The sequence below is a fragment of the Astatotilapia calliptera genome, chromosome 1 (assembly GCF_964374335.1).
Source record: "Astatotilapia calliptera chromosome 1, fAstCal68.1, whole genome shotgun sequence".
NCBI lineage: Eukaryota > Metazoa > Chordata > Actinopteri > Cichliformes > Cichlidae > Astatotilapia > Astatotilapia calliptera.
The window spans coordinates 13,998,457-14,009,063 of NC_137422.1; the positions used below are offsets into that span (position 1 = coordinate 13,998,457).

The 10,607-nt window shown below is 41.7% G+C and overlaps 1 protein-coding gene across 1 annotated transcript; it reads right to left on the reverse strand.

Annotated features, from left to right (window-relative positions):
• Positions 1 to 16: 16 nt before the first annotated feature.
• Positions 17 to 9,670, reverse strand: lysmd2 (LysM, putative peptidoglycan-binding, domain containing 2). Its single transcript, XM_026163726.2, has 3 exons — positions 8,608 to 9,670; positions 5,788 to 6,137; positions 17 to 1,504 (listed from the first exon to the last, which is right to left on the reverse strand). Exons 1-3 carry the CDS (start codon positions 8,851 to 8,853, stop codon positions 1,453 to 1,455), a joined length of 648 nt encoding a protein of 215 aa, XP_026019511.1. The 5' UTR covers positions 8,854 to 9,670; the 3' UTR covers positions 17 to 1,452.
• Positions 9,671 to 10,607: the final 937 nt, after the last annotated feature.

Consider the following 10,607-nt stretch of genomic DNA (forward strand, 5'->3'; position numbering starts at 1 on the left):
ACTCTTGATCTTAATATTTGCTTAAATATGCATTTATTCTGTCCAAATAAAACCCAATAGAACTTAAAAGCACAATAAAACAGTTGATACAGACAGTTCTCCACACATAAATAATGCAATCACACTCACAAAACAAAATAATAATAAGAGCGGTCCCATTTGTTCTCAAACAGGGCAAATGGAACTGCGTTCAAAGGCTTGAGTCCATCCGCCGCCTCCGTGTGGGGTGAGCTCGAACCGAGTAAACACTGATGAGGAAGGCCTGAATATACTTTCCGACGATCCTATTCTAGGAGGAGATTTAGAACATCAGAAGTCTAACAAGCTAATCCTTCTGGCATTGCTTAGCGCCCTGTGTGTGTGTGTGTGTGTGTGTGTGTGTGTGTGTGTGTGTGTGTGTGTGTGTGTGTGTGTGTGTGTGTGTGTGTGTGTGTGTGAGTGAGATTGTATCTGAACATATGCAGCAGGTAGGTTCTGTACAGCAGCTTTGCAAGCATATCATATGTGGACGGGCACGTGTGCTCAGATGCTCCTCCAGATGAGATGTGAGCGACTTGGTGAAACTACAAAAAAAAAAAAATACCCTCAAACCTACTTCCAGGAGATGTGCCATGTAAAATGGAAATTTAAAAAAATACACATACATATATTTAAACCCCAGATTTATCTAGACGTATCATGAACACAGCATGACGAATTTGAAAACATTGTTTTAACAAGAATAAATTATCGTTTATGAATTGGATGCCAAAATGCTGAGTCAGGCGCACGTCTCTCACTACCGTGTTATATCACCTCCTTTTCTTAACGGAACAGTCTGGAGCGTCTGTTGGGAGATTTGGTTTTTGTAATGTGTCACGAGCTTTCAGTGGGTGTTTAGCACCCAGACTCTCCAGAGCCACGCTGCTGGAATATGTGCAAAAAAGTGGTCTGGCCTTGTCTTGCTTAGACCTCCCTGCATGGCGGCAGATCTATAGGAAGCTTGTTTCTGTCACAGTTTCTCAGATGCCTACCTTGAAATTTTGAAATGATTTTGAAATGATGACTTGTGGATTGAAAAACTTTTTTCCTCTGGCAAAAACAAGCTTCCATAGATATGAGCGTCTTCGCTTCTGGTAGTAGCGAGTCTAAATTAACTATAGGTAGGAGTGGGAACGGTTGCCCTGTGATAAAGTGGCAACATATCTAGGATGTGTGTTGCCTTTTGACCTATGACCACCAGGACAGGCTAAGTTAATATTTACATTTCACACAGCACAGCAGCAGTCTTGGAAATGGGCTTGTAATGTACATCATAAGAACTGCATTTCAATAAATAAAAAGGCAGAAATGACACTTGCTGAACGCGGTTCAGTAAACATGAAAAGGTAAAAAGAAAAAAGCAACGAGGCTGCGGTAGTGTTTGTGTGCGTGGGCAAGCGTGTCCGAGACTTTGGGTAAACAGATTGCTCTTTAGATCTCCTGGTATGATGTCGTGGGGGCCGCGTAATTCTCCTCGCTGCTCCTGCAAACAAGAGGAAATTTAAAAAAACATGTTACAGCCTTAACCTCAATTCGATTACAGACACATACTCTCTTTTACGCCTCACTCCTCTTCAGTGTAGGTAAGGATGTGAATATTGGACGAGGCTGACCAAGTCGCTGCCTCGTTCTCAATCACAGCTCAGAGCTCACATGTTCAGAAAAAGTGGGCCGATCAGTATAAAACATCAATGTCCTGAGATCCATCACAAGTGTTAACATTCGCTTTTACGACTACTGCAGCAACAGTGAAGCTGCTGAGAGTTTATTTAACTAGAGGCTGAAATATGAGAGGATGAACATCAAAAAAGGATGCAAAAAAGGTTCTATACCACAACTTTGAGGGTAAAAAGCGAAATGACCGCTAATGCGATGTGGCGGATTTCCTTCGACTTAGGATAAAATCAATCTTTTAAACCACAAATAACTTACTCTCAGTGTAGTTTGGCTTTCAATAACCCTCACAGAAACCTAACTGGTTCACCAGATTCCAGTTATGTTGTTATGTAGTTCAAATGTGTGGCGGCCATTAGATTACAGATTTCCTGAAAATATACATATAAACACACAAAGTTCTTAACAGATATATCACACCTCCATCTAATGTAAGCTTTATCCCACAGCTGTCCTACATTAAGAGTATCGGTAATTAAAAAAAACAACAAACATTTGTTTTTATTGACATTGTTTATGTTTCTGTAATGGTTATTCCACCAGTATGCACCAATCAAATGTATGTACTTTTAATTCAAACCTCTGGAGCTATTGAGACCATTCTAACATGAGCTGCCTAGTTTTGAAAATTTCAGCGAGGGTGTCTGTAATCTCTTGAATGTTACTAACCTTACCGAATAGCACCTGCAGTTGAAAATACACTGAAGAGGTGAATACTTTCACTAAAACATGCAAACATAATTTTACAGATTAATCTGTGCTGTATTCCTAACTTGTTGTAATATAATAGCCACGGGTGCACAAATGATAGAAGGTCTTCAGAAGGGAGAACTGGGTCATTGGTTTAACTCAAGGGGGCTTGTGGTTCATTTCATCCCAGGCATTAAAGTCAAGCAGGCACGCTGCTCGTGTTTGCCCTAGCACTCTGTATAAACAAGGGAGTGCGCCTTTGTTTGCCTAAACACACTATAAGGCAGCCTTTTATGTGACTGAAGTCAGAAGCGGGACTAAACACAGAGCACAGATTTGACAAAGCCAGCAGGCGAACTCTGAAAGAGAAATTAAAAGCTGATGCATTTTGTAACACCAAACCACAGATTTAGAGTTAAAAGCACAGATCTGTGCTTAAAAATAGATTCATAGGAAATGCATGAGCTGAATAGAGTGTGTAATAATGAAATGAGAGACACAATTTTGCACTGTAATGTATGTAGGCAGTAAAGGTGGATATATATATATTAGGGGTGCAACGATATTCGTATCGATATTGAACCGTTCGATACAGTGCTTTCGGTTCGGTACGCATATGTATCGAACAATACAACATTTGTAATTTATTTTATCAACTTTCCTTCTGACGATGCTGTCTGTGTTGAGTGCTCAGTGAATCTGCGTTCGACTACTCCGCCTAGGCTGCACTGTCGAGCGCAGATCCACTGAGCGCTCCACACAGACAGCATAGTCAGAAGGAAGAGAGCAGGGCAAGCTAGCGAGACAGAAGTTAAGCTCTCCTTGCAACATGGACCTCCCCCACCCTCATTCAGATCTGGCGTTTGGAATTATTTTGGTTTTCATGTGACGTATGACCCTGAAGGTAAGCGAGTCATGGACTAAAGTAAAACAGTATGTTGGATGTGCCATGCAATGCTCAATTACATGGGTGGGAACTAGTGTGTTAGCGCAGTTAGCTCGTTAACGTGTTGGCCGTCTAGCCCCATGCACGGGGCGATCGGCGGTAGCTCGTTAACGGAGATTTGCCGTGTTGTGGCGTTAAGGTCATTTCAACGAGATTAACCTGAAAGCACTAGTGGGAACACAACGAATATGAGCCGACATCATCCTAGTGCAAAGACAAAAACAACAAGCATGCTACTAACTTTAGCCGAGTCATTTAGACAGCTGTTAGCACAGGATTCTCCTTATGTGTTTAATATGCTGCTGAGAATATAGCCCAGAAGAAGCGGATAGTATAACTTTTATTTTGGAAGGAGCCATTTCTCTGTAATAAACTCTCTTTTCCAAAGATGAGTGATTCCTCAATCAGAGGAATATCGCTAGCCCGACGTCCTGGAGCTAGCGATTTTTCCAGTCGGGCTACCAAAATCTATCTCTTCCCTGCCCGTCGGGCTATTGTAGGAAGGAAAAATATATGTCAATGCTTTTGCATTCTTTCAGAAATGTAGCTGGGTAATTATGTCATTGGCATCGGTGAGCCACTGTCAATATGTGACATATTGAAATCGCGTTTGAATTTGCGCTTGTTTTTTTGCTTTCACTTTGCAATCGTGCAAACTGTGTATAGAGAGCGACAGCACTGATCTGTGAGTGATGATAATTTGTGCACCAATTCCTCTGACATCGTCTTATTAATCGTTAGCTTACTATGCAAACATGACAAGTGAAATCTCCCGCAGCAAGCTTAAACATGTGAGAGGTTGATCGCGCAGAGAATCGCTGAGCTTATGTGAGTGTGTGTGTAAAAGCAGCAGGATATATATTTCAGTTCTGCTGAGCCAAATAAGACAGGTCGGGGTGAAGAAGTGACAGCCAAAGAAAAGCTTACCACAAAACGGAGAAGTTATGACAAATCAGACTATAAGGCAAAAAGAAAGTGCAGCTTTATGGTTTCATGGACAAAAGAATTTCTGTGGCTGCAATATGACGAGCTAAATAACCAGGGCTGCACATAAGTGGTCCGCAGGTGCGCATTCGCTGTCAAAATAAAAAACACGCACAAGGGTTAGGGTTAAATTTAAAAACTGTACTTTTGAGTTAAAATATATATTTATAATTTTAATAAATGACAAATTAAAAAGGCATGAACATTTTTTTGTATCGAAAAAATATCGAACCGTGACACCAAAGTATCGAACCGAGCCGAACCGTGAATTTTGTGTATCGTTGCACCCCTAATATATATATATATATATATATATATATATATATATATATATATATATATATATATATATATATATATATATATATATATATATTTTATAGGAAGAGAACGCAGGAATGGTTATTTTTTCAAATGTAGTATCTACTTTGAGCTGTTCCCTTATTCACGAGGGGCTCAGTACATCGGGCAGATGCACACATTTAATTTGACAGATTTTGCTTTTTTCTTTTACACCGGATGCCCTTCATGACACAACTGCACCCCAAAGGACACATATCTCCTCCAGGGATCGAACTGGAGGATCTTTTGCTTGTTGGGCGAATGTGTGAACCAAATATTGAAGTTAAATACTAGATAGCGGGAGCAATATGACTCACAGCGTGACTCAGTCCTCCAAAGTGATAGTACCAACAAAGCCCGTTTCTCTATGAACGCTGTACGCCAGGCACTTACTGCTGCTTCACTACTGAGCAGACGCGACCGGCTTCTCTGCCTCAGCACGCAGAGGTAGGACGTGCGAGGGCAAGTCAGATCTCACACTAAATACCTGACTAGTACTGCAGAACGGCAAAAACCTGTACTCCTAGCTTCGATCTTCTCTCTGTGAGAACATTTTAAAAGGGCTTATTCATGCTGACTGGGATTTCTGACGAGCTCCCGCTGAGCTCAAAGAGAAGATGAGAGCGGTTCACTTCAGACGACGCTGCACTGTAAGCCGTTTCCGCAAATTCACTGCAGCCCTGAACTTTTCTGGACTGCGCCCATGTGAGAAAAGAGCAGGAAGCTGTCTGGAAAATTAAAAGCAAGTGTGCGAGCCCCTGCAGTGACATCTGTGTGGGGACACGTGAGAAGGTGAAACATTGGTCAATCGAGGTCAAAACACGCAAACATTATGCGGTTTTCTGTCTACTACGCTTGAAAAAAAATGACTTGGCATTTATGTCGTGTCATTGGTTGATACCAAACCAAGACACAGTATCAGTTTTTGCATCTGACCATGAGGCAAAGGTCAATCAGAACAAAGTCTGATTGGATGCAATGCTTAGAAGAAAGCACCAGTGTGAGAAGCAGCGGCCCAGAGGAAAAAACCTGAAATGAGCAATGGTGCTCACAAAAATAGTATGAAAGTGGTTACTTATCAGCACACATAAAAGAGGAAGCAGTTTGCTGGCTGTTGTTTAACACCTCACCTCACTTCTTCTTCTTCTTTCAGTCTGCGCGCAGCCTGCTTTGACTGTTTAATTTGCAAGTCCAGTCTGTGTAAGAAGTCTTTGGCTGACAGCTCCTCTGGCTGAGGCTGAGCAGGTCTGGAGTGCTCACGGGGCGGGGAAGGGGGCGGCGAGGGTCCCTCGATGTCCTGCGTGATAATACAAGGTGCGTCTGCCTCCTGGCAAGCCGTGTCACCATCCCCATCAGGAGACTCGAGAGACAGTCCATTAAATATGGAGCGCTTCTCTGACACCACGGGGATGTTGAGGCTGTTCCTCAGGAAGATGCAGTCATTGCTGAACAGCTTATTGGCTCGCTTGATCTGCTCCATCTGGAAGATGACAGCAAAAGCAAGAAAGCAAGAAAGCAAGAAAGCAAGAAAGAAAGAAAGAAAGAAAGAAAGAAATGTTAAAACTCTATTTAATCAATTCTGATGAAATTCTCACTACACACTTATTTTGATGGCACCCCTGCCTCTCATCTGAAAAGAAAATCATCTTATATCTGCGTATCTATATTTGATAGCAGTATTTTAAATACAATCACTGACCACATGGTTAGTTATACCTTGCTGGTACCGGTTTGAATCGCCTTTTGCCTTCAGGACTGACTTAATTCTTCATGGCACTGAAAACATTCCTCAGAGATTTTGCTCCATATTGACTTTAAAGCGTAGCATCATACAGTTGCCGTGGATTTATCGGCTGTACGTCAATAATGAGAATGCCCTGTTCCACCCCGTCAATATGATGCTCCGCTAGATTTAGATCTTGTGACTGTGGAGGCCATTTGAGTACAGGAAACTCACTGTCACGCTCAAGAAACCAATTTGAGATGACTTGAGCTTTGTGATCCTGCATAAAGCAGCGACAATACTCAGGTAGATGTGACATTCAATCTGATGTACCGTCCACAACCACTGGAGACAAGAGGGACATAACCTTTTGTGTTGTTTATGATCAATTCTGACCCTATCCACACATCTCAGCAGAAATCCAGACTATCTAAACTACAGCCAGGCGGTAGAGCCTGGCTGTAGTTTAGATAGGCGGTAAAGCAGGTCATCTACTGATTGGAAGGTTGGTGGTTCGATTCCTGGCTTCCCCTAGTCTGCATGCCTTGGATATTAACCCCAAATTGCTCTCCGATGCATCCATCGGAGTATGAGTGTGTGTGGATGTTACTTAGAAAGCACTTAGAAAAAATGTGCTTGTGCAAATGGGTGTGAATGCACAAGTTGTGCAAAGCACTTTGAGTGCTCAGAAGAGTAGAAAAAGCGCTATATAAGAACCAGTCCATTTACCATTGTTTGAAATCTTCTTTCATCCTATTTTGATGACCCTGTGGAAACTGTAGGCTTTGTTTCTTGTTCTTAGTTGACAGGAGTGGACCCCAATGTGGTCTTCTTCTGCTGCTGTAGGCCATCTGCTTCAAGATTCAACATGATGTGCACTCAAGATGCTCTTCTGCTTCTTCTTGAATGTAACAAGCAGTTATTTGAGTTAATGTTTCCTTCCTATCAGCTCGAAGACGTCAGGCCATTCTCCTCTGATCTCTAGCAGCAACGAGGCATTTTCTCCCTGAGGATTGACTCTCGCTCTCTGTTTCTTATTCTTCATTCTCTGTAAACCCCAGAGTTGTGTGGGAAAATCCCAGTAGATCAACGGTTTCTGAAATACTCACAGCTGCCCATCCTGAACCAGCAACCATGAAATGTTCAAAGTAACTTCTATCATTCTTCTTCCCCTTTCTGATGCTCAGCAAGTCATCGTGACCATGTCTATATGTCGCAATGCACAGAGTTGCTGCCATGCGAGTGGCTAATTACACACTTGCTATAACCAGCAGCTGATGTATCAAATGAAGTGGCTGATGAGTGTATATGGTATTTATTTATTTTACACAAAAGCCCAGTCTTTAAACTTAAATATATTAGTAATATATTAGAGGAACACTTTCACTCCCTGAAGTCACAGCAGTCTGAACATCAGTCAGTTCTGTCAGCAGCCCTTCAAACAAAGTAAAACTTGTGTTTTACATTTGGGAACCAGTGAAGTGACTGGCAGGGTATTTTTCGGCTGTTTCAGAGGTCATTTCGGGTAAAAATGAACAAGAAACAGGAAGTGGTTAACTCACAGCAGGTAAATATCCTGCATGTGTGCGTGTATTGTTTTTTTTTGTTTTGTTTTGTTTTTTTATTAAGAGAATATAGCATTGCATGTGAAGCAGATTACTTATTCTAACCCTGGATAGGAATCATGCAGAGTCACTTCACAAACTGGACTTTTTGAGGAAACTTGAGATGTCGACACTCAGGTAGAGCCCATTTTTGACCAAGTGATCATCCTCACAGCAAGCTTGTCAAACTTTTGCTCTCACCCATCTGAACTCAGAGTGGAAACTCTGAACCCTCGAAGCAAATATTTCACGCCTCTTTCAAATTGGAATAATTTAGCTGCATTTGGGGGGTCCTCAGTACTGCCTGACGTTTACATTAGGAGTAAAAGCGAAAGTAAAATATGGAAGTGAGCTTTCTGTTCTCTCAAGGTGAACGGAAATAGTCCCCAGGTGTTCAGTCACAATGCAGAGAGTTTACGGACAACTTTCTGGGCTCGGATTTCTTAGTGCGTGACTTTTAGTAGAATCAGAGAGTGGAAAGTAAGAGAAAATGCCTTCCCTTGTGTCCGTTTCAGTGTTTGCTCCTCTTATCTGTCAGTGTGGTGTGTTTAATGCAATCTCTAGTTCCGTCAAGGTAAACATCAACGCATACACTGCTATCTATGGCCGAGAAGCGACCTTACCGTGACACCGTATTTGAGAGCAATCCCTTGCAGAGTATCGCTGTCTGTAACCCGATGCTCTATGTATTTCTCCCCCAGGGAGGCCGTGACGCTGGCTGTGCTGCCGTACGAGCGGATCTTGGTCCGGGCCAGACTCTGGGACAGTTCACTCTCTGACTCGGAACCGGACCTGGACCGAGGGAAGATGGGCTGGGCAAATCGTCCTCCTCCATCCCGCATCGGCAGGACGGGCGAGAACTCCGCCATCTTCTCTTGAATAAATAAACAGCCCGTTAGCCTCTGTTTGTTTTAACGCTCCAGCTCCGTCGCTTCAGTGAACTAAATCGCTGATTTAGGCGGCGGAGAGAGTCCCATCCCGGGTCATATGGAGCATGCAACCCCGGGGAAAACAGGCATGTTTAGGGGGGCACTACCACACAGCCCTCTTTTGTCATTGATCCGCTACATTGACGTATGAACGTACAGAACGCGTGCAGGGGGAGACTATAACACAATTTCCGGTTACTGCACTTTCAAAATAAGTGAAGCAGAACCGATTTAGGGCACGGGCTTTATCTGTTCGCTGTTGGTGTGAAAAATTACAAGCAATGACTGAAATATTTCTAAATAATAAGCTCACAAATAGGAGGAAATTAATTGACCAAAGTATCTTGTAATACAATGAGATAAAATTTAGATGTCCTATTTCGCCTGAAAGTGCTAATGTTTTCGTGGTCCTTCATTTCCTGTCCACAGACGTTATGTGAGAATTCCACTGGCAAAAAAGAGGAAGTTAGTAGTAGGCTATAATTTCCGTGGGATTTTTAAAAACATTACTGTAGACCTTTGGGCTTTTTGTGTGTGTGTGTGTGTGTGTGTGTGTGTGTGTGTGTGTGTGTGTGTGTGTGTGTTGGGGGGGGGGGGGGGGGGTTCTTCTTTGTTTTTCTACATTACAAATTATACTATAAGAAATAAAGGACTTTATAATAGTTTTTTTAAAAAAAACAACAACAGATAATGTGTGTGAATCCACTTGTTGCATTGTTTCAGAGTAAAAACCAGCAAATTTTATTGTGAATAGTGAAAAAAAGGAGCTTATCTGTTTTTAAACTGAGTACTAACAAGAAGATATCCACCACATTGGTTTTTGTTTTCTAACTGGGTAAATGGGCAGACAGTGGGGTGATGTCTTTGCCATTAAAAATTAGGTCTTTGTCATTATTCGTAGTAGTGGTATTACTATTATTAAATGTAGACATGTTTGTCAAATTCACCACTAAAATGAGGCCAAAAGCAAAGAGCAGTGCTTTTATCTCATCTTTTAGCTTCGTCTTGTAGAGGCCCAGGATAAGAATCTAGGTTTTGGCCTTCTGGGGGGATGGTGCATTTTTTTCCATTGCTGAAACTATGTGGGTATGTGCTGTTTGCACTTCTGTTTGTCAGCAAGAGTGTGCAAGAACTACTAGTGAAAATTTCATGGAACTTGTCTGGAGGTAATGCATGAAGAAAGAGGAAAAACGAATTACATTACATTACAAATCACTTTCTGAAAACTGGAAAAATACAGCACTGGCTTTGGTGAACGATGTGCTTTTAGTTAAAAAATATCAGCACAGACTGAGTTTTGATTGGTGGCATCAGTCATGCCCTGTACTAGAAAAAAAGACTGCACTAACTCACTTTTCTCATGTGTGTGTTTTGCATCAGGAGCAATGTTATTATAGTCAACTCAAAAACAGGCGTGGAGAGAAAAAACATTTGAATTAAAAGAAATACACTTGAACAATAAAACAAAATGGACTATAACTGAAACAGCACTTTACAAAACTAACTAACTAAATGAAGCAGAACATGTCTTTAGTTCTGGTCTCTAATCAGGTCATATTGCTCAAACCTGTCAACACATCCAGCACTAAGACTGAGATGTGCACATGACTGTGAATCATGCGCCTTCACAAACCTATTCTGAGCTTCTTTTTCTATACATATATGTCCCAAATTATATTAAAACATTAGAACTA

Excerpts from the sequence above, each read along its gene's own strand:
- lysmd2 (XM_026163726.2), bottom strand. The coding sequence starts at position 8,853 with ATGGCGGAGTTCTCGCCCGTCCTGCCGATGCGGGATGGAGGAGGACGA. Across the intron at positions 6,138-8,607 it reads CTCTCAAATACGGTGTCACG|ATGGAGCAGATCAAGCGAGC; the intron begins GTAAGGTCGCTT and ends GTCATCTTCCAG. Across the intron at positions 1,505-5,787 it reads AAAGAAGAAGAAGAAGTGAG|GAGCAGCGAGGAGAATTACG; the intron begins GTGAGGTGTTAA and ends TCTTGTTTGCAG.